General features: G+C 44.1%; 1 protein-coding gene and 1 long non-coding RNA gene across 2 annotated transcripts; one reads left to right on the forward strand and one right to left on the reverse strand.

Moving 5' to 3' along the window:
- Positions 1-2,317: 2,317 nt before the first annotated feature.
- LOC121648781 lies at positions 2,318-9,305 on the forward strand. Its single transcript, XM_041999157.1, has 2 exons — positions 2,318-3,755; positions 8,469-9,305. The coding sequence occupies exons 1-2, from the start codon at positions 3,198-3,200 to the stop codon at positions 9,303-9,305; spliced, it is 1,395 nt and encodes a 464-aa protein (XP_041855091.1). The 5' UTR covers positions 2,318-3,197.
- A 3,460-nt stretch (positions 9,306-12,765) lies between these two features.
- LOC121655359 lies at positions 12,766-20,137 on the reverse strand. The gene is made up of 3 exons (XR_006013176.1): positions 20,087-20,137; positions 19,829-19,987; positions 12,766-13,204 (listed from the first exon to the last, which is right to left on the reverse strand). It is a non-coding gene; the product is annotated as an uncharacterized LOC121655359 (long non-coding RNA).
- Between the last annotated feature and the right edge of the window lie 3,763 nt (positions 20,138-23,900).

A 23,900-nucleotide genomic window follows, 5' to 3' on the forward strand; every position in this document is an offset into this window, starting at 1 on the left:
ATTCATTCATTCATTCTTTTGACCGCTTATTCCATATGGGTAGCGGGTGAGCTGGAGCCTGTCCCAGCATTTTAACAGGTAAGAGGCAGGGTACACTCTGGACAGGTCACCAGTCTGTCGCAGGGCCAACACAGATAGACAAACAATATATATATATATATATATATATATTTATGTATGTCTCTTCTATCCCTGACGACAGTTATGGATCTGATCATTTGCTGGAGGCTGCGGTTATACCGACTCAGTAGAGTTAGCAAACATAATTGTTAGCAGTTTTTAGCCAGATTTATGAACGTAGACAGCCTATAAGTGTTAGAAATGATTAATGCAATAGGTTCTGTATGTTCATTCATCAGTGATGAACATCTAGATTGTCCGTGGTGTAAACAAAACTGTCCTTGATCTGAAAACTGATTCGGAAACAACCAGCCCGTTTCCATGGTAACGCTGAGGAAGCTGCAATGGTTTACAAGATTGTACATCACTTAAAAAGAATCTGCAAAGTACCTATAAAGTTCACGTAAATAATGTTTGCTTTCATATGAACTGCCAATGTGTGTTCACTGTAGGTCACTGTGGCATCAAACCACCGAGCCAGCAGTGGCACTGAGGCATTTATTTAGCAGCACTGGCTGGGGCTAGGACGCTGCTGTGGAAGAAAAGGAGGAGACAAGAGAGAAATATTCCAATAAAAATTTTTGCTGCATCCCTGTTGTAGCTTCTTCCTTACTGCATTTCATGTTTTAAACCAGGATTTCTAGTTTAACCGGTTTCCTGTTGCCAGATGTGAACTGTACCAGTGGAAACACGATGAAAACAGATGTGTTTTAATCCAGTTGCGCAAGTGTTTTTGCACTTTATACTAACAGGCGTTGTTAAAAGTCTGTGGACTAACAGGGACTACGTTACCCAGAATTCCCCTGTCCTATTGTAGTTTAGCTCAATAATAGCGAGGTAAGTTTCGTTTTACAGTCCGACAGTCTCTACAGTACACGTGCAACATTAACCGAGCAAAGATCGCCATTCGGGCCCATCCTAAGTTACTCCTGTGTGTTTTTGAGTGCTGTGTGCGTTCCTACTCATGTGAGTACAGGTTTACAGGAGAAAAAAATGTATTTATTCTTTAGTCATAATAATCTGCATAGCCACACGTTCTTGCTACAATCCGCGGCTGCACTACATGTGTACTTATAAACCATTATTTAATGTGGTGTCAAGCATTGCCGTATGTTTGTAAAGGTATTTCAACTGTTATCTTTATTCGTTTGGTGTATTTAACCTGTGGTGGTTTTCCACGGCATTTCATTTGTGGCGTTAGAGCTCCCTCTAGGGTATTCAGTATTACTGCAGGTCAAATCCTTTGTATTGATGTGGTACTGCTTTTATTGAGGTGCCTACTTGTTTCTCTGTTCCAGATAACCACACACACACACACACCCACACACACCCCCACCTACTGAATCTTCTGCATTAAATGCAACTGAACCGTTCTACTGGAGTCCGTCTATCCTTCTGACCGAGGAAGAGTCAGCTGACGCACAATCCACAAATCAGCCAATATATATATAATAAATAACAAGTGGTCCTTCGAGCCGGATGTGTATTGGCTGAGTCAACCAGATGGCGGCTCCACAAGAACAAGCTTCTCAGGAGAAGAGTCCAAACCATAATCCCCGTCCACGCAGAAGCAGGAAGCTTCCAGGACATCTGGCGGAGTATGAGCATGACTTACCTGATCCAGAGGAGTCATCAGTCAGTAGCAGCTCAGAGGAATCAGATAAGGAGGAGAAAGGATGGGCAAAGATGAAGTCTGTCTGGGGCAAAGTACTGGAGACAATGAATGAGATGCAGATCACCATGAAGGAGACCAGTGGGGCACTAACTAAGCGTGTGGAGCAACTGGAGCGAGCATGTAAATCCTGCAGCCCTCTCCCTACACAAGGTGATGTTCTAGGTCAAGATAGAGCTGCTTCTCTCCCTGTGTTCCTCCAAAACCCTCAGCCACGCAGTTTAGGCATGAGCCGCATCCACACGACTGGTCAGCTAAATACATTAGCACCAACAGGTAGGATGAATATGATAACACCTACTAACATGTTCAGGCCAGTGGAATCTGCTGAGTCTTCATCATTACAACGTGAGACTCAAATTCTCCAGTCAGCACCACGGCCAGCTTTTCCCCCATTGAGCCCAACTATGCAGCCTGCGCCTCCACTTAGTGTGCAAGGTGGTTTGTCGTCTTCTGCGCCACAGTCGGGGTTTCAGTCACTACCTGTGTCAGAGCCTATGTTCCAGCCCACGGTGAGTGCTGCTTTACAGCCTGTAGAGCAGTCTATACCTCAGCCTGCGACTCAACCTGCTCCACAGCCACAAGCCCCTTCTGCTTACCAAGTTATCCAGCCAGCAGGGCCACCTGCTCCAGCTCCCCGAGTGAGTCATGTGATACAACCCACTCTGCAACCTGCCCAGCACGTAGCCTAATCAGTGCAGTTTGGGAGGCTTGAACCATCACAGGCTGAGCTTCTATACAGTTACAAGTACCAACCCCCACTACCTGCAAGCAGCTCTGACCAGGTACACTCTGCACCGGCAAAGTCCCATAACTCATCTGTCACCCCAGCTACATACCATCATCAGCCACCACAAGGAGCATCAGCACAGCAGACCTATATTCAACAATATTCAGATCTACCTCCTGCTGCTACCAGCTACTATCCTGTTCACTATCCAACAGCCTACGCCTGCCTACCTCAGTTTGTTGCAGGGCCCTCTGCAGCAGGAGAAGTTTCCCAGCCAAACCTGATGGAGATGATTGTAGCATCCTCATATGGCATTCCAAAGCCCAGACTGGTGACGTTCAAATCAGGGAGAGAGAGTGACTTTGCACTACTGAAGAAAGGACTAGACAGCCTACTTGGGCCACATGCTCATCTCACAGAGGAGTACAAATACCATATCTTGCTGGATCACTTAGAGCATCCCTGCGCGTTACAAGTGGCCAGGCGCTATATTCACGACCGCACCCCCTATACCAGTGCAATGCAAGATTGGAGCAGCGATATGGGCAGCCCAGGCAGTTAGTTCAAAGCGAGCTAAGCGCTATACTTAACTGCTCTTCTATTAAAGCAGGGGACCCTCAAGCCTTTGAGGATTTTTCCCTAGCAGTGTCTAGTCTGGTGGGCCTCCTCAGTACCATGGATGAAGCAGCTGTGGTTGAGCTCCAGTGTGGTTCCCACGTAGATAAGCTACTCACCAAGCTTCCTCCTGGCTACAGAGACAGTTTCATCGAGTACTGCATTACACGCGGTATAATTCGTACTGGCAGCAGTCGTACATACAACATGTTCGACTTCTCCGAATGGCTCGAGCGCAGGTCTCAGGTGATACAACTATCAAGGCAAGCTACACAGTCACTAACATCAGACCGACTACGATTAGGGAAAGACAACCCCAGATCCTCCACAGGGTCCAAGACCCAGAGCAAGTTCACATCCATTTATTATGGCTCAGACCCTGCACAAACACAGTCCAAGCTGGATACTAGGGAACAAGCTACTGGCCCTTCTTCCTCCTCTAAGAAGAAACAGAAGTTCAAGCCGTACTGCTCATACTGTGAAGGAACAGAGCACTACCTCGGTGGCTGTACAGATTTTAAGAAGTTAGACCTTAAAGCTGTAGCCACTTGGATTAAGGAGAAATCCAAATGCTGGCGCTGTGGCCGTAAACATACTCCTGAGCAGTGCACCCTAAAGGCAAGGCAAGGCAAGGCAGTTTACTTGTATAGCACATTTCATGTACAGGACAATTCAAAGTGCTTTACATAAAACAAAGACATTACAGATATTTAGAATAGTAAAAGGCATCAACACATAATCAACACATAATCACAATAAAATAATAAATTACATTAAAATGATTAAAAGCAAGATAAGTTAAAAAAAAAAAGTTACCGTGCAGATTTCATGCATAGGCGCATGAGAAAAGAAAAGTTTTTAACCTGGATTTAAAAATGTCTACATTTGGGGAAAGTTTAATCTCCACTGGCAGTTTGTTCCATTTGTTTGCAGCATAACAGCTAAATGCTGCTTCTCCATGTTTAGTCTGGACTCTGGCCTGGACTAGTTGACCAGAGTCTTTGGATCTAAGAGCTCTGCTAGGTTTATATTCTCTGAACATATCACAGATGTATTCTGGGCCTAAACCATTCTGGGATTTGTAAATGATCAGAAGGGTTTTAAAATCTATTCTGTGACTGACTGGAAGCCAGTGTAAAGATTTTAAAACTGGTGTGATGTGTTCAGATCTCTTAGTCCTGGTTAAAACTCTAGCAGCAGCGTTCTGGATGAGCTGCAGATGTTTAATGCTCTTTTTAGGAAGTCCTGTTAAAAGACCATTACAGTAATCCAGTCTACTGGAGATGAATGCATGGATGAGTTTCTCTTGGTCTTTCTGGGAGACTAAACTTTTAATTCTGTTGATGTTTCTGAGCTGGTAAAAAGCTGTCTTAGTGACAGCTTTGATATGGCTGCTGAAAGTCAGATCTGAGTCTATCAACACTCCCAGGTTACGAACTTGGTTGGTAATTTTAAGAGCCCGAGTCTCCAGGTGTTTGCCAATGCTGACCCTCTTCTCTTTGCTACCAAACAGAATAATCTCAGTTTTGTCTTCTTTTAATTGTAGGAAATTCTCCCTCATACAGGTGTTTATTTGCTCCAGACACTGACACATTAAGTCTATTGGATTGCAGTCATCTGGTGACAGAGACACATAAAGTTGTGTATCATCTGCATAACTTTGATAACTAATGCTATAGTTTTGTAATATTTTACCCAAAGGGAGCATATACAAGTTGAACAGAAGAGGTCCAAGGACTGACCCCTGGGGGACTCCACAAGTCATGGCCACTCGCTCGGATTCATAGCTGCCGATCGTAACAAAATAACTCCGGCCTTCTAAATAGGACCTGAACCAGTTAAGGACCGCTCCAGAAAGTCCAACCCAGTTTTCCAGCCTGTGCAACAGGATTCTGTGATCTACAGTATCAAACGCAGCACTGAGATCCAACAGAACCAGGACTGATACTTGACCAGAATCGGTATTCAACCTAATGTCATTTAACACTTTGACCAGAGCTGTTTCAGTGCTGTGATGAGGTCGGAAGCCGGACTGAAATTTATCAAGATTTCCACTTTCATTTAAAAAGTCATGAAGCTGGTGAAATACAACTTTTTCAATAATCTTGGAAATAAAAGAGAGGTTAGAGACAGGTCTATAGTTGTTCATTATAGAGGTGTCTAGAGTCCTTTTCTTTAGGAGTGGCTTAATAGCAGCTATCTTTAGTGACTTGGGAAAAATGCCTGATGCCAGTGAGCTGTTAACTATCAGTAGGAGATCACTTTCTATTGAGGTAAAAACTGTTTTTAAAAAGTCGGATGGTATCATGTCCAGAGTGCATGTTGTTGATTTCAAATGCCAAACTGTTTCTTGTAGGACTTTTAAATTCACCATTTTAAATTGTGACATGACATCAGAATTATTTCCGGGTTTTAGACACAGACTAATTTTCTTGTTTGACTGTGTGGAATTAATATTTTGCCTAATTGTTTTAATTTTTTGGCTAAAAAAGTTTGCAAATTGGTTGCATTTCTCAGTGGAAAGGAGCTCTGGGCTTATCTGTTTAGGAGGATTTGTAAGTTTTTCAATCATAGCAAACAGAGTGCGAGAATTGTTGACATTCCTGTTAATCATTTCAGATAAATGCAGCTCTCTGGCCTTGCACAACTCATTGTTATAGTTACGCAGGCTTTGTTTGTACAGCTCATAGTAAATTTGAAGTTTATTTTTCCGCCATTTCCGCTCAGTTTTTCTGCATTCTCTTTTTAGGCTGGTAACCACAGGGGTGTTTCTCCATGGTGTTTTCTGTTTGCTCAAGTTGCTCTTGATTCTTATCGGTGCAACAGCATCCATTACATTCAAGATTTTCAGATTGAAATTATCCAGGAGTCTATCAACTGACTCTGCACTGGTTGTTGGTAACATAGCTATGGCCTCCACAAACTTAGCACTTGTTCTTTCATTAATGTACCTCTTCCTAACGGAGAAGCAGGTTGGTTGAACATTCTGAGTGATCAGTAAATCAAACAAAATACAAAAATGGTCAGACAAGGCCAAGTCAGTGACCGCAACAGAAGAAATATCAACACCCTTTGAAATAACCAGGTCCAGAATGTGACCTCGAATGTGGGTCGGTTGTTTAACATGTTGCCACAAACCAAACATGTCCAATATGGAACAAAATTCCTTGACATTACCATCCGTCATGTTATCTATGTGAATGTTAAAATCCCCAGTTAAGATGAAATGGTTAAAATCGGTAGAGATAACCGACAATAATTCAGAAAATTCATCAATAAAATTTACACAGTGTCCTGGACGTCTGTAGATGATTAGAAATAGGATTTTAGGAATGCCACTTAAAATAAAACTAAGATATTCAAAAGAAGTAAAATCACCAAATGACATTTCTTTACACTGGAATGAATCTTTAAATAAGGCAGCTTCTCCTCCCCCTTTCCTCCCGTTTCGACATTTATTCATGAAACTAAAATGAGGGGGTGCTGTTTCATTAAGAACTGTAGCACTTGTGTCTTCTGTTAACCATGTTTCTGTCAGAAAAAGAAAATCTAAACTGTGAGAAATGATGAAGTCATTAACTAACAGTGACTTGTTGGACAGAGATCTAACATTTAGTACAGCTAGTTTTATGAAGTTTACACTGGTCTCTGTTGTATTCTGAGTTATACAAGGTACAGTTAACAGATTAGATCGATTCACCCCACAAGCTGACCGTGTTCGATTCCTTATTTTACTAACTAACACAGGAATCCTACTGGGTCCAGGCTTGATCTCAGAACAGCTGTCAGTAGTAGCAAAACTACAGCAAGGACCCTGAACGCATCATGGCATGTTATCTTTGTTGTGAATTCTGCTGCTCTGGGAACCTCCTCCCATGCCCTGCTCGGTCAGGACAGATGATCTAATAGGAGGATGAGGAGGGGGAGGGGGGGGAGCCCTGTATTTCTTGGTAGATGGTGGTCGCTGGGGTTCAGACCTGGATAGAGACATCCTTTTAAGACCTTGGGTGATGTGGAGAAGAGGGTCTGGTGAGGGGGGAGAGCTGGGAGTTGATCGCTTCTCTGCTGTGTCCTTCGCTCTTATCTGTACACTCATGTTTGGGTTTGCCGTCCCAACAGCATGACGCAAGTGTGCACCAAGTAATCTGCATCCAGTTAGATTTGGATGCACACCATCAGGTCTGAATCGCTCCTTACAGTTCCAAAAGATATTGAAGTTATCAATGAACTTTATCCCATGGGTGATACATGCGTTTGATAACCATGTGTTCAGGCCAAGAAGCCTACTGAAAAGTTCAATTCCTTTACCCGCTGTAGGAATGGGTCCTGAAATGTAAACATGGTGTGCTCCCAACTGACACAGTCTCTCCAACAGCAGAGAAAAGTCTTTTTTCAGGATCTCAGAGCCAATTTTCCTCCTCAGAATATCAAAAGACCCTGTGTGGACAATAATCTTCATACCATCTGGATGTGAAGACAGAATGGTCGGCAACATCTCTGTCAGTTCCCTGACTGATGTATCAAAAAGTGTTAAATTTTCCGTCTTTGCCATCCTGACATGCTGTGTTATGGAGTCCCCAATCAGAATTGTGTCTATTTGTTTTTGTGTGGAGGTGCCGATAGCTTCTCTAGTCCTCCTGTTTGTGGGATTTTGGCCTCTCCTCCTGGTCTGGTTAGCCCTGGGCTGAGTTTTAGGGCTATTTCTTGAATTTTGATAAATCCTTGCATTACATTCATCATCATTCATTTTAATATGACTCAACACATCATATTTATTATGCAGTGAGACTTCAGATGGTGGAGTGAGTGCTGGAGCTTTAAATTTCCTGCTGGATTTACCTCTGCGACGAACAACATCAGACCAGGTTCTGGCCGGGGTTGATGACTTTGGTCTGGCACCAACAGTGTTCCAGAAGGAGAGATCAGTCTGATGGTCCGGTTTGGGATTTTCCTCAGCTATTCCAATGTCATTTGAACACATCCAGGGAAGTGTATCAGCCAGGTCTGTAGCGGGAGGCTCCACATTCGACATGCCTTCGCGTATGAAGATGTGACTCAATCCATTTGACAACTCAGTAGCTTGTACAGAAGCTACTACAGAGTCAATAAATTCTTCATTCACACGAATGTCTTGCAGTGTTTCAATCCTCTTCTCCAGCTGTGTTATCCTCAAAGAAAGTTGCTCACACTCAGTGCAGCTCACTGATACTGCAGGGTTAGGAGACATCGTTCCACTAGTTCTCCGATGGAAATCAACTAAATTTATCAAAAAATATATTCGTTCCAGTGATTTATAAGTGACCAGGAGTCCTTGTTCCTAAACCACTAAAGAAGCCATGCAGCACCTGTGGAGAACAGCACTTATTAATCCTTCATGACCTGGCTGAAGCTAAAAGCAGGGACCCTCACATCTTAACAGTGAGCACGAGCAGAGTATTCTTGGACCCTTTCTGTCACTCAGGTCGTGTAATGCTCAAAGTCGTTCCCATACAGTTACACCACCAACGGAAGTCCTTGGACACATACGCTCTCTTCGATGATGGCTCAGAGAAAACCATTATTCTCCCAGCAGCAGTCAAGGCACTAGGCTTATCACTGGAGGAGGAAACTTTGTCTCTGCATACTATCCGCCAGGATGTTATTCAGATTAAGGGAGGCTATGTCTCATTCCAGGTGTCCCCCAAGGCCAGACCAGAAATACGCTACAAGATAATGCGTGTCTTTACTGCTCAGCCACTCAGCCTAGCTGAACAGACGTGCCCAGTAGAGCTCTTAAAGGCGAAGTATCAACACCTACAGCGAGTGCAACTTCAGGGATTCAACCACGTACAGCCGCTAGTACTAATCGGCTCTGACAATGCTCACCTCATAACTCCTGTCCGTCCAGTCCTGCGTGGTCCAGCCCAAGGACCTGTCGCTGTTTGCACCAAGCTCGGGTGGGCTATCCAGGGTCCAAGCAGCAGCATGCCCACAAAGCAGGAGGTGCACTGCCTTAACATATCATGCTCCTCTCCTGCTGAAGCCCTACACCAGGACGTACAGCGTCTGTGGCAATTAGACACCCCCCTCCACAGACCTGAGAAGGAGGTCACACGTTCAAAGGAGGATAGAGAGGCCATAGCCATGTTAGAGGCCAAGACCATCAGAGTGCCTGTGGATGGTGTATAAAGATATGCCACTCCCCTGCTCAGGAAACGAGACTTTCCACGGATGCACTTGTCCCCTGATGTAGTTAAAGGACTTCTGAGATCAACAGAGCGGAAGCTGGTAAAGAATCCTGACCTGGCACTCACATACAACAAGGAGATCAAGAGATTGGTGGATGCTGGGTATGTTGTGAAGCTAACTCCTGAGGAGATACACAGCTCTGCTGAATCCTGGTACGTACCCTATCACATCGTACATCACAATAACAAAGCTCGGGTGGTCTTTAACTGCTCTTTTGAGTTCCAGGGAACCATCCTCAACCACTACCTTCTGCCCGGACCATCCCTAGGGCCTACACTGCTAGGTGTCCTCCTCCGCTTCCGGCAGTATCCTGTGGCAGTGAGCAGGGATATAAAGGCCATGTTTCACCAGATCGGCCTACTCCCTGCTGATTGCCCCCTGCTGCGGTTCTTGTGGTGGGACGGTGAAACAGATAGGCCCCCAGATGTGTATGAGTGGAGAGTCTTGCCCTTTGGGAAGACCTGTAGCCCCTGTTGTGCTATTTTCGCCCTTCAGAGCCATGTGAAGAACCACAAAGACACCTACCAAAATGTCTACAGCTCTGTCCACACAGCCTTTTATGTGGACAACTGCTTGCAGTCCCTCTTCAACCCACAAGAGACTAGGTTACTCATTGATCGGATGAGAGAGCTCCTTATCCAAGGTGGGTTTGAAATACGGCAGTGGGCAAGCAACGTCCCTGAGGTGATCGCACATCTGCCCAGCACAGCCAGGTCAGATAGTTGTGAACTGTGGTTGAACTTTAAAGGCCTTGACCCACAGGAATCAACACTCGATCTTAAATGGCACTGCCCGACCGATGTTCTGGGATACAAGCACCGCCCTGTAGCCTACACAGCTGTCACACTGCGCAACATTTACAAAGTACTGGCCAGTCAGTATGACCCACTGGGTTATATCTGTCCCTACACTACAAGAGCCAAGCTCATTGTGCAGGCACTGTGGAGTACAGAGAGAGGATGGGACGAACCCATAGAAGGTAACCTGCGTCGGTCCTGGCTCGAATGGGAACAGGAATTATCTCACCTCCAGCACATTACCATCCCTCGCTGCTACACTCCTCCACACAACTACGACAATGCTATGTATGAGGCTCACATCTTCTGTGACGCCTCGGAGAGGGCCTACGGAGCTGTAGCCTACCTCAGAGTCATGGAGCATCAGAACGACATTTCCACCACCTTCGTCATGGCTCGCTCAAGAGTGGCACCCCGCAAGCAAGTGTCAATACCCCGACTGGAGTTGTGCGCTGCTCTTTCTGGAGCCCAACTAGCCAAAGTACTCCAAGCTGAACTCTCACTCCCCCTGCACGCTCTCTACTTGTGGACAGATTCTACTACGGTGCTACAGTGGATCCATTCCAGCTCCTGCAGGTATAAAGTCTTTGTGGGGACTCGAATCTGTGAGATACAGGAGCTGACCTCTCCAGAACAGTGGAGATACGTGAACTCAGATAGTAACCCAGCAGATAACATCACAAGGGGGATGTCACTTTCTGAGCTCACTGTTCCCAGTCGCTGGTCACATGGCCCACACTTCCTAACACAGACTCCTGAAACCTGGCCAAAGCCCCCGACAGAGTTCCCAGGCTGCAACAGTGAAGAACTCAGAAAAACCGCCCTCTGTGTTCTCACAGCTGTATGCCCAGGTCTACCAGACCCGAATCAGTACTCATCCCTAGATGACCTGATCCTGGCAACTTACAAATTCATCCATGGGGCGGCGGCTGGCCCCCTCACGGCTACTAAGCACTTAGAAGCAAAGAGTCATCTGCTTCGCGCTGCACAGAAGGACAGCTTTCCAGAGGAGGTCCAAGCCCTCCAAACTGGCCAACCTGTGCGCCCGAGCAGCCGTCTCAGTGTTCTTTCACCCGAGTACGACAGCCTTAGTGGACTGGTTAGAGTGGGAGGCCGTCTGTGCCAAGCCACAGACATAGAACCTGACAGCCTTCACCCAATCGTGTTAGCACCTGAACATCCTCTGACCCAGCTCATCATAAGCCATTACGATGCCCAGCTCCTTCACAACAGAGGACTGTGGCCGGTCGGGACCATCACCAAGGTTTTCCCAGGGACAGATGGCATCGTTCGAGCAGCAGAGGTGAAGGTTAAAGACAGTAGTTACATTCAACCTGTAACCAAACTGATAGAGCTCCCGGAAATGCCCGACCACTCAGAAGACATCTCGTCAATTTAGTGGACTTTTACATGAGTGTATTTGCCTGGCAAATACAGGGGCGGCTGTTAAAAGTCTGTGGACTAACAGGGACTACGTTACCCAGAATTCCCCTGTCCTATTGTAGTTCAGCTCAATAATAGCAGTTAAGTTTTGTTTTACAGTCCGACAGTCTCTACAGTACACGTGCAACATTAACCGAGCAAAGATCACCATTCGGGCCCATCCTAAGTTACTCCTGTGTGTTTTTGAGTTCTGTGTGCGTTCCTACTCATGTGAGTACAGGTTTACAGGAGAAAAAAATGTATTTATTCTTTAGTCATAATAATCTGCATAGCCACACGTTCTTGCTACAATCCGCGGCTGCACTACATGTGTACTTATAAACCATTATTTAATGTGGTGTCAAGCATTGTCGTATGTTTGTAAAGGTATTTCAACTGTTATCTTTATTCGTTTGGTGTATTTAACCTGTGGTGGTTTTCCACGGCATTTCATTTGTGGCGTTAGAGCTCCCTCTAGGGTATTCAGTGTTACTGCAGGTCAAATCCTTTGTATTGATGTGGTACTGCTTTTATTGAGGTGGCTACTTGTTTCTCTGTTCCAGATAACCACACACACACACACACCCACACACACCCCCACCTACTGAATCTTCTGCATTAAATGCAACTAAACCGTTCTACTGGAATCCGTCTATCCTTCTGACCGAGGAAGAGTCAGCTGACGCACAATCCACAAATCAGCCAATATATATATAATAAATAACAGGCGTAATAAAGTGAACAGGTGTAATAAAGTAGAAATAAATAAAAAGTAAGCCGGTGTCCTGCTTCTGGTGCCTCTGGTCCGGGCTCTGGCCGCCATCACAACCGCCTCATACACCAAAAAACAGCCTGCACAGAGCAGCAGTTTTTACTCATTATTAACCTCTTTATCTCTTTTTATTCATCTTTCTACATCAACTGTACACTATTCATTCTCTTTTTAGTGAACAATTATGAATTAAATCACGTTCCAATCATGTTTAAGATGATTAATTAAATGACCGTCTCTCAATAACTCCACAGCACACTCTTATATACCTCCGGTTGGTTTTAAACATTGTTTTAGAAGCATAATGACACACATAACAATAATATATCCACAAAATGAGTAATTAGCCGTGGTCGGCAGCAGCTAGCATGCTATGCTAGGCCCTAACAGTTATCACTCACTGGAGTTTTCTCTCCACAAAAACACAATAACACGGTGATGTCCCGCAACTCAGAAACCTCCTCGTGGGTGTGGATACCTTCCAGAATCAATAATTCAACATGAAATGAAGCTTTAACCACTCTTCATCCAGTTATTAGCATTAGCATGCTCTCTCTCGGCTGAAGTCTGTTCTCATTGGCATCAGTACAGAAGAACTAAAAGCGCCCTCTGCTGGTGAAAATAGAAACTACAACTACAAACTCATTCTAACAGCAGCTATAACTCAGTGGTTCTCACACTTTTTCTACCTGCCCTCCTTTTAGAGAAATAAACATTCCATCCCTTTAACATTATATATGAATTTGATGAATCCTGACCTGAGAGTTTCCAGTTTGTAGTTTGGACTCTTCAGTCCATCACACAGCTTCTTCAGTCCTGAGTCCTGCAGGAAACCACACACACTCAGCCTGGAGAGAAAGAGGGAGATAAAATGATGGAGAAAGTTTTACACACAGTTAGTGCATGCACCAACCTGTGTATAGCCTGCTGCAGTCACTCCTTAGCTTTTCCTGTTTCTTTAACTTTTAACCAGCTTTTTGTCTTAATTGTTACTTTCTATATTTTACTTTTCATTGAAACTGCACCCACTCCTACAGGTTGGTTGAGATTTTTGCTGTTCATTTAGCTGCAGGACTGTTCCTGTCATTGAGTCAAGGGACTGCAGCACTATTTCATGCTGCTCTGATTGTTTACTCCAGATGTCAGCTGATTGTCCTGCAGCCAGCTGCCTTACTGGCCAGAATAATAGAAATTCCTGCTGTCAACACAGAGGCTGCAGAGGTGGAATGAAGACGAGGAACAAGAGAGCTGGGTTGCTGTGATCCACCTCTCACCATGGAGAAAACAAAATCACAGGTCAACAAGATGGATGAGCGACGTTAAAGGGAGAAAATACACTTTTTAAAAATTTGGTGATGTCATTGTGAGGTGACCTTTCTGGTTCGTGAAGCCATTTTGATGTGAACTACCTGAAGGAGGTGATATTACAAAAATGGTTGGGAGACAAAAAAAAAAAAAAAGCTCCAGATGTCAACTTGATGAATAAAAAAGGTTTATTACAAAAAGTGACGTCTCAAACAGAGCTGCAGAATCCGTGAGGTCTCTAAGTCAATGTCAGGATCCGAGTGATACATCGAGCCCAGAATTCACTGACTCTTAGCAAATGGCTGCTACATCTGCCACCAAATACAGTCACATATTTTTTATACTCAGTTCCAGTTTTATCAGCCTGGAGGACTGGAAGCTGAGAACTGAGGACAGAGCTGAACTTCATCTGAGAGGAACATTCACTGAGTCTGAAGAGAAGGAATTTAACAACATGAATAATATTTGTATTAAACTTATGTTACATTTAATGTTCATGAACAACTAAAATACATTCCTCAAAATAACAAATCCAGAATTTGCTCTGTACAGGCAGAATATCTGCTGAACTTCTAATGGGGAGCTTTGAAAAGTGGAGATACACAATCTAGTTTCATTGTTAGTTCTCTATCCACAAGTTTTATCTGACTTTCTAACATTTATAGGAGAGATTGTACAAATATCTCCCATCAGCTACAAATATCTCACTACCCACAAACATGTTTAATCTAATTAATAACAGCGTCTACATCTTCAGTTCACCGTGAAATGAAAGTGTTAAAGGTAGAGCTGGTTTCACAGCAAAGACCTGTGTGGACTGATAATTACATGAAAGTCTGATAAACCATTTCTACATGTGAAATGTATTTCACACATCTTTAAATCTCTTCTCAGTCTGTGGATGTTATTTGTAGCAGAGCAATAAACCTGCAGAAGATCTGGGGCCTCATTTATAAACCTGAGCGTAGCAAAGCAGACTACAGGCGGCGTCCGCAGGGAAACAAGGAAATGCAGCACAAAACTTCCAGATTTATAAAAGCATGCGGACGCACGTCCCACGCCTGTTTCCGTTTATAAATCACAATCAACTCTAAAGTTGGTGCAGGTGAGGGAGCGCCTTGCTCCGCCCACATGGTGGCTATAAAAGGTCAGGTGAACGCCTGTAATACATTTTCATCACATCATTTCCATGATGGCTCAGGAGGGAAAAGATGGAAGAGGAGGATTTCTTTGGAATGTCAGACTGAGATCCTGATGCCTGTAGTCCTCCCCTGAGATGCCGCCCACCGATTCTGACACCCTGGTGGGGGTGTAGACGGTGCAGATGTGTGACGGCTGCGTGTGTTCAGGCGCTCACCTTTGTTTATGCCTTTTTAGCTGCTCTGTGGTGGTTTTGTGAGCCTGTCATTCGAAGCGTGGTGGGGGTGAACTCGCCGTCGGCCTCCTTTCGGTTGTGGTGGCCGAAAGGGTTCGCTCGTGTGTGGGGTGAAAGATGGTTTGTTTCCCTCACCTTCGGAGGAAGAGGCAAGACTGGGTGTCTTGTCTCCCTCATTTGTAGTTTGGTAGTGTTTTGATTTGTGTGCTAGCTGTGCTGATTGGTAGCCATTGGTCAGTAGGACTATTCGAGTGTAAGTAGCAGGATGAGTCCTGCCGGATTGATGTCCCTAGTCGGGGATGGTAGAATAGTCCCAGAAGGTTTGGCGTACCTCCGTGTTCTCTGTGGAGAACATTTTTGGGGCACAGGCTGGGATTGGAGCAACACTGCCAATCGTGTTCGTGTGTTTATTTTGTTTTTGTTTGTTGTGTTTTTGCATTGTGCCAAAATCCTTGAGAGGATTTTGACACTTTAGGGGGGGTGTGTTACGGCCCCTGCTGTTTTCAGACAGCTGTGGCCGTCTGTGTTTGATTAGGGGCGGCAGAGCGCTGCCCGGAGTGGCCAAGGCCAGCGCCTTTGTCCCCGCCCCTGTGTGACTGGCACCCCTCTGGACCAGTCAGGCTGCAGCCTACGGGGAAGCTCAGGCTGAAAAGGCTGCAGCCGAGGCAGGCCGGAGGGGGAGAAGCCAGAATGGCTCCGGCCGCTCTCCCCCTCATGTTGTGCACCGGGTGTGTGTGTGTCGCGACCACCTCCCTTTCACAGTGGGTGCTTAAGTGTTTAGTTGAGTTAAGTTTACTTTGTGTTTGTGTTAGAGCTGGGCTAGGTTAGCGTTTTATTGTGTTGTGAGGACGGTCACTTTAGTTTATGGGCCTGTTGCTTATGTTTGGTTTTAGTTTCCTCACCGAGTTGCGGTTGTGTCTGTGTGTGCACTCGGTGAGTGTTTGGTATAGGTTTTGGTTTGTTTCTTTCTGCAGGTCCTCTAACCCCAGCTCATCTTTATTTTGTTTTACAGGTTGTCCATCACTTTCAAGGGAATTGTAAATAAATGTGCTTTTATTTTGAAGTACCACCTGTCCACGCCGTGTTTCTTTGTTACGCCCTTCCATACCCCTGAGTCGGGTCGTAACAACCACGTTGGAAAACTAGAACAGGTTTTATTTGGTGGGGGCGGCGTGGTCATCACCAGGGTCAGAAAGGTGGAGGAGGGCAGCAGGTGGAGATGCTGTCAATGCCGTGTCAGAGGGAAGACATGCCAGAGAGGAGGATGGTGCAGTTGGATGTCACAGCTGGCAGGACATCCATCTGCCATGCGGGAGACCAAAGTTCGAATCCCACAGGGGTGAATATTAACTCCACCCCAACGCTACATCCCACGGTAAGTCGCTTTGGTGAGAAGCGTCTGCTAAATGACAGTAATGATGCCGGTAGTTTAGTCTTTAACGTATAAAATAAATATGTACAGATACATCTGAGATTGGTAGCAGTTTATTTAGTGTTAAATAATATTTCTTTCTAGTTCCTGGCGTTCAAGCTGGGTGGGCAGAGCTGCAGCTGTGGTTGGAGAGGGTGAGGCCAGAGCCTCCACCCAGCACAGCAGCAGCCGTGTCCTCAGAGGAAGTCCTGCACGTGCAGAGGGACACCATCACTGCTACTAACCAGGTGGACAAGGAGTTGTGGGAAATAAAGGAAATCCACCTCTTGTGTGTTTCCTAAGCGTTGCATCACTTCTAGACCTCCAGCCTCCAGTCTGCGTCCCGCTCTGCTCGGTCTTAGAATGAAGGACCGAAGCTACTAGAGATGGGATTTATGGCTCTTTGAAGGGAGCTGGATCTTGAGGAGCCGTTCCTTTTAAAGAGCCATTCAAAAGACTGGCTCGTTCTCACAATATCTTACAAAATTTCACAATATGTAAGAATATGTGAAAATTATAGAAAAAATATAGATAAAAAAGGATAAACCTGAGCAGTCAGTGGAAATTCTAGTAAATGTTTTGGATAGAACTCACAGTTTTTGTTTCCAAACAAAACTCTCTGCCCATAGATGCTTCACATGAATGGAGCGTGTTGGACATCAGACTTCTATATCACACATGTTATTTATTTTATTTTCATTTTACTCAACTTTACTACTTCTTACTTAATTATTTGTTCATTTATTCATTAAGTCTTTTTTAGCTGGAAAGGTGTGTGTGTAAACGTGTGTGCGTGTGACTGTGTGAAAGATTTCATTGAGTGTTTTTATTCTTATTCTTATTCTACTTTGATGTATGTAAAGGCTTGTTTTATTGAACAATGAGATATGAACTGAGATATGCATAAATGTTTTTAATCATGTAAAGAACTTTGTGTTGCCTATGGCATGAAAAGCACTTTATGAATAAAGTTTGATTTGATTTGATTTGATGAAGGCAGTGTCAAAAATTTGTATATAAAAAGAATGGGTCACAAATAAACGGCTCACAACTGTGAATCGGTTTCCATCGTTCATTTAAAAGAGTCGTTCAAAAGAATCGATTCGTTCATGAACGTCACATCTCTAGAAGCTACTTCTCACATTTTCTTTTACTGACTGGTTCATGCTGGCAGCAGACTGTCCACCTTATTTAGCTGGATGGATTTTAAAACATCTAAGTTTTGTTTCACAACAACAGAACATATTTTAGTGGTTGAGGTTCTTATTAATACCATCTCCCTTTTTCTTGGAAATCCTGTTTTTATTTCTGAGCGTGAACTCTTAGGAGAATTAATATGGAATTATTCATTTCTGCAAACAGCTTTAATATCTAACACGTGGTGTGAAAGGTAATAGTGGATTGTGTACAAATGTCTCACATTTCACATCATTTCCTTGATTTTATTCTGGAACGTTGGTGTCGCCGTTTCCCGTTTTCCCAGATTTTGTGCGTACGCCTGGGTCAGAGTTGCCGTGGAGGTAGGATCATTTTCCCACAAAGTTTGGTTTTTATAAATCCCAAAAGTTGACTATGAGCAGCGTACGTCGGTTTTTGTTGCTACAGCTTGATAAATGAGGCCCCTGGTGTAGCTGCAAACTGCACCAACATGAGGTGCAGTTAGTAGCTGCAGCAGCAGATGGCAGCATTTCCCACATGAGCTGACAGAACTACAGTCTCCACTGAGAGAAGAACAAGAGTCTTTACAACACCTGGTCTAGTCTAGTCCGTCTAGTCTAGGGACGGCGGTACCAAAATCTTCCCCGTCAATACGATACCATTAGTTTATGGAACTTTTCATCGATACTGATACTGATATTGATGCTTCTTGGCCCTTAAAGGAGAATCATGATTGCACAGTGTGTATTATTATCTTTATTACAACGGCAGCATGAAACATAAATAAAACTCACAAATGTAAATACCTGAGAGGCTTTTAAAGCGATAATAAATTACACTGATTTACATTTAAAAATATAAAATCTTTTTAAAATAATAATAAAAATAGTTAAACTACAGATTAATAAGACTATTCTAATTAAATGGGAAGTTAATAAACTATAAGTAATATTAATATATTAAATATAATAAAAGATAATGTGTAATAACCTGCATTAAACCAGTAAAATATCTAAACCTCATCATCACTTACAGAAGCAGCATCATCATGACATCCTGACATCTGAAACCACGATCAGCTGCCATGATCATGTGACACAGAAGGAATAACTGTTGCTGGACTTCACACACAATTTTAGTATAAAACTCTCAGAAGTGAAAACAAATGGCTTTTTTGTCTCAGCAGAGCAGTATCTCCATATTCACACAGTATCAGATCTGATATCTGACTGGTTGAAATCAAAGTATGGACTCCAGAGTATGGATACACCATCCCTGGTCTGGTCTAAGTGTCCAGTCTGCTCCAGAACCTTCCTTACAGAGTGAAGAACCTGGAAGTGTGTGAGCAGCAGCCATGGTAAGAGCTGTCTGAAACCATCAGATGCTAATGAAAGCTGCTCCAATGCTTTCTTTATGACCTCTTTGAGGAACAGCGTAGCTTCCTTTATGAAAGGAGATAATTCCATAACACACTTCATTCTGGCTGCAGCCTTGGAAGCAATGCTGGTGTTTATCCAGTTGTACTAACTGGTAAATGTGTGGACATATATGAGGACAGTGGGGTGTGTGTGAGCAGCTGTGACAACATGTTTTACTTTTCCTTCCCTTTAATCACCAAGCTTGATTATAAAGTCATATTTTATATCTGAACACGTTCACATGACATATAGTTTCCATGTCAGTGTGATCAGACTGCATTAGATGAAATATCTGAATCCCTTTCTGTAGAATATTTATTGAACATCTGTAGTTTCAGAGCTGCAGAATAAAACCACAGGTGAGGCTCATTGTGGTCGGATTCTCAATGCAACGCTGTCATCTTTTCTTGAATCCCTCTGAATTTATCCCACCACCTTTCCTAAACTCCATGATGTTTTCCATCAGGGTAAAGGAGTTTAGGCAGGAAAAAGCATTGGGGGTGATTCTGTTTACTATGTGACTGAACCACTGGATGGAAACAACGTGATAAACAAGCAGGACGAGCAACGTTTCAACCAAAGCTGAGAGACAAAGTAGAGCATCTTTATTTAACCAGAGGCTCATTTATACCTTTAAGTCCTAAATAAAACACATGTTCCTTCATTTTAAAAGATGCGTTACTCTGGACATATTTCATTCACAATATTTCAAAGTAGTTTAGAAAACATTGCAGATTATTCCATCACAGAGATGTCTGAAGCTGAAACAGAGGAAAAACATGGGAGAGCAGCAGAGAAACCTGACCTGAGAGTTTCCAGTTTCCAGTTTTCCAGTCCATCACACAGCTCCTTCAGTCCTGAGTCCTGGATTCTCAGGTCCAGTTCCTTCAGTCTGGAGGACGGAGAGCTGAGAGCTGAGGACAGAGCTGAACATCCTTCATCTGAGAGGGAACAGCTGCTCAGTCTGAAGAGGAAATAATAAGACAAGTAATAATCTGTCCCATGATGTACCCTTATACCAGCAGCAGTATATTTCTCCACATCCTGCTATATATGTACTTACAGAGCTTTGCTGGAGGCTTTGACCACTGGCAGCAGCCTCAGAAGAACCTCCTCTGAAGGAGAGTATTTCTGCAGGTCGAACACCTCCAGATCTTCTTCTGATGACAGTAAGATGAAGGCCAGAGCTGACCACTGAGCAGGAGACAGTTTATCTGTGGAGAGACGTCCTGATCTCAGGAACTGATGGATCTCCTCCTCTAGAGAACGATCATTCAGTTCATTCAGACAGTGGAACAGATTGATGCTTCTCTCTGCAGACACATTCTCACTGATCTTCTTCTTGATGTACTGGACTGTTTCCTGATTGGTCTGTGAGCTACTTCCTGTCTGTGTCATCAGGCCTCGTAGGAGACTCTGATTGGTCTGCAGTGAAAGACCCAGGAGGAAGTGGAGGAACAAGTCCAGGTGTCCATTTAGACTCTGTAAGGCCTTGTCCACAGCTCTCTGATGGAGACGTATTTGTGGTTTATTTAATAACTTAGACCAAAAAGAAACTGTTTGTTTATCTTCCATCAGGTTGATTCCAGACTTGATGAAGGTCAGACGGACATGAAGAGCAGCCAGAAACTCCTGAATACTCAGATGGACGAAGCTGAACACCTTCTCCTGGTACAGTCCTCTCTCCTCTTTAAAGATCTGTGTGAACACTCCTGAGTAAACTGAGGCTGCTGTGATATCGATGCCACACTCTGTCAGGTCTGATTCATAGAAGATCAGGTTTCCTTTCTGCAGCTGATCAAAAGCCAGTTTTCCCAGAGACTCAATCATCTTCCTGCTCTCTGGACTCCAGTGTGGATCTGTCTCAGCTCCTCCATCATACTTGACCTTCTTGACTTTGGTCTGGACCACCAGGAAGTGGATGTACATCTCAGTCAGGGTCTTGGGCAGCGCTCCTCCCTCTCTGGTTTCCAGCACATCCTCCAGAACTGTAGCAGTGATCCAGCAGAAGACTGGGATGTGGCACATGATGTGGAGGCTTCGTGATGTTTTCATGTGGGAGATGATCCTGCTGGCCTGCTTCTCATCTCTGAACCTCTTCCTGAAGTACTCCTCCTTCTGTGGGTCAGTGAACCCTCTGACCTCTGTCACCATGCCAACACAGTCAGGAGGGATCTGATTGGCTGCTGCAGGTCGTGTGGTTATCCAGAGGCGAGCAGAGGGAAGCAGTTTCCCCCTGATGAGGTTAGTCAGCAGCACATCCACTGAGGTGGACTCTGTAACATCAGTCAGGGTCTCATTGTTGTGGAAGTCCAGAGGAAGTCGACTCTCATCCAGACCGTCCAAGATGAAGACAACCTGGAACTCTTCAAAGCTGCAGATTCCTGCTTCTTTGGTTTCAGTAAAGAAGTGATGAACAAGTTCCACCAAGCTGAACTTTTTCTCTTTCAGCACATTCAGCTCTCTGAAAGTCAGTGGAAATGTCAACTGGATGTCCTGGTGGGCTTTGTCTTCAGCCCAGTCCAGAGTGAACTTCTGTGTTAAGACAGTTTTCCCAATGCCAGCCACTCCCTTTGTCATCACTGTTCTGATTGGTTCATCTCTTCCAGGTGGGAGTTTAAAGATGTCTTCTTGTCTGATGGTTGTTTCTGGTCTGTCTGGTTTCCTGGATGCTGTTTCAATCTGTCTGACCTCATGTTCATCATTGACCTCTGCAGTCCCTCCCTCTGTGATGTAGAGCTCTGTGTAGATCTGGTTCAGAAGGGTTGGGTTTCCTGCTTTAGCAATCCCCTCAAACACACACTGGAACTTCTTCTTCAGACCACATTTTAGTTTACGTTGACAAACTGCAGCCAGAAGTTCTGAAAGAAAAGAAGAAATAAGAAGAGTCAGTAAAGATTTGAAGCCTCTGAGGAATGAGGATGTGAATATGTGATGTTCATGTGTTGAGACATCAGTAAATGTGTCATTTATCCAGCAGCTTCAATCTTTAGAGAAATCCTCTTACTGCTCTGCAGACGCTCAGCCAGCTCCTCCTGCTTCATCCTCCTCAGGAAGTCCACTGTGATCTTCACTAACGCCTCTCTGCTGCTCTTCCTCTGCTCCTCATCCTCACCCTCCAACACTGAGCATTCTGGGTAATCTGGACTCAGAAGCTTCTGGATCTTCTTCAGCTCCTTCTTCATGAAAGTGATCATGTTGTCCTCCAGCAGCTGGAAGAGAAACGATATGAAGGACACAATCAGACTAAAATCATGGAGCCAAACATCAGATCCATGTTGGACACACTGACAATCCACTGGTCTACAAAGGTCAGCATGGAGATGATGTGGACAGAAGAGATGGAAAAGTAGTTGTTGTACATGTACAGACCATAAATATGGAGTCCAGCTGTGTTTGATGCTGCTGGGCAGACTGACCACTGGGAAGCTCTGAGCTCTGCTGGTCCACTCTGTGGAGGAATCAGGAAGAATCACATCACATTCTGTCACATGGAGAAGCTGCTTTCAGCTTTTAGGAAGCTCTCACCAACACCTTCATGAAGCTCTGTGCTGAGGTGCCCTGGAGCAAGGCAGCCACAGCCAGTGTGTGCTTGGATGAGACTGGTTAGACTGGGCAGCTCCCAGTATAAATGTGTTTGATGTTGGAGTTTTCCACTAAGAAAAAGTTTGGTGTGTTTGTGAGGAGCCAAACTGACTGCAGGTCACTTAGTAACTGAGGTTCAGAGAATCTCCTGAACTTCTGGAAAACGTCCAGAATCTGTTTCCTTTTTCCAGAGGAGGAAAAACTCTCGTCTGCTTCTACGTTCCACAGATGAGAAAGTTGAATTATGGAGATTCTATGTTTCCTGCACTGAGACAGAATCCTCCTGATTATTCTCAGCTCACAAGAAATATTTAATAAAACTCACATGTTTATTATTAGAGCTTCATCTGGATATTTCACCTTAAATACTGAAGATATCCTTTATTATTATTATTATTATTGTTATTGTTATTGTTATTATTATTATTATTGTTATTGTTATTGTTATTGTTATTATTATTATTATTATTATTATTATTATTATTGAGTTGAAACACAAGTTAGAATAAAACTAAACTGATGCAACAATTTCACACAGCTCACCTCTGTGGCTCTGATTTAAAATCAAAGAAAAAGTTAATCGACTCGTCGCTCTTAAAGGACAAACAGCTGGGTTCTGGTCCGGGTCCAGGTCCAGGTCCAGGTCCAGGTCCAGGTTGGTTCCTGTGAATCCAGATGTTTGGTGATGTGAGTTGTGATCTCTGACATGGAGAAGAGTCATGGACAGTTAGAGATGGACATCTCACCTCTGAGTGGTTTTAGAGGGAGGGACTCCCTCCTCTCTGTCCTGATCCATGATGCTGGATTCACATCAGCTCACACACACTTTCTACCTTCACCTGCAGAGGAAACACACATCATTCATCTGAACATCAACTGAAATCCTCCTTTCCATCATCTGCTGCTCCTCCTCTGATTGGCTCTGAGTTTCTGCTTCATATCAGAGTCAGATGGATGCAGTCAGACAGCAGTGAGGAAGAGGAAGCTGCCTTCAGCTGCTGGACGTCTATCAGTTTTACTCCCCAGTTACAACCACTCGTCTGTTCTTACTCAGCAGATTCAACATGGATTTAAATTAAAGCTCCACCAAACATCTCTTTTCATTTCTGACCAACATGTTGATCATTTTTTAGAAAACTGACGTTTTGTTTGTAAAATGTTGGAATAAATTCCAGAGATGAAGCTGATGTTTTGTGATGAACAGCATTTAGGTAAAAAGCCTTTCAGATATTTAGTTTACCCACATGTGTGAGTAGTCAGTAGATTTTCTGCTGATCAGCAGATAAATGGAC

Source organism: Melanotaenia boesemani, chromosome 2, assembly GCF_017639745.1.
Source record: "Melanotaenia boesemani isolate fMelBoe1 chromosome 2, fMelBoe1.pri, whole genome shotgun sequence".
Taxonomy (NCBI): domain Eukaryota; kingdom Metazoa; phylum Chordata; class Actinopteri; order Atheriniformes; family Melanotaeniidae; genus Melanotaenia; species Melanotaenia boesemani.

Coding starts and splice junctions, on each gene's coding strand:
- LOC121648781 (XM_041999157.1), top strand. CDS start 3,198: ATGGATGAAGCAGCTGTGGTTGAGCTCCAGTGTGGTTCCCACGTAGAT. Junction 3,756..8,468: donor CTGAGCAGTGCACCCTAAAG/GCAAGGCAAGGC, acceptor AAACCACTAAAG/AAGCCATGCAGCACCTGTGG.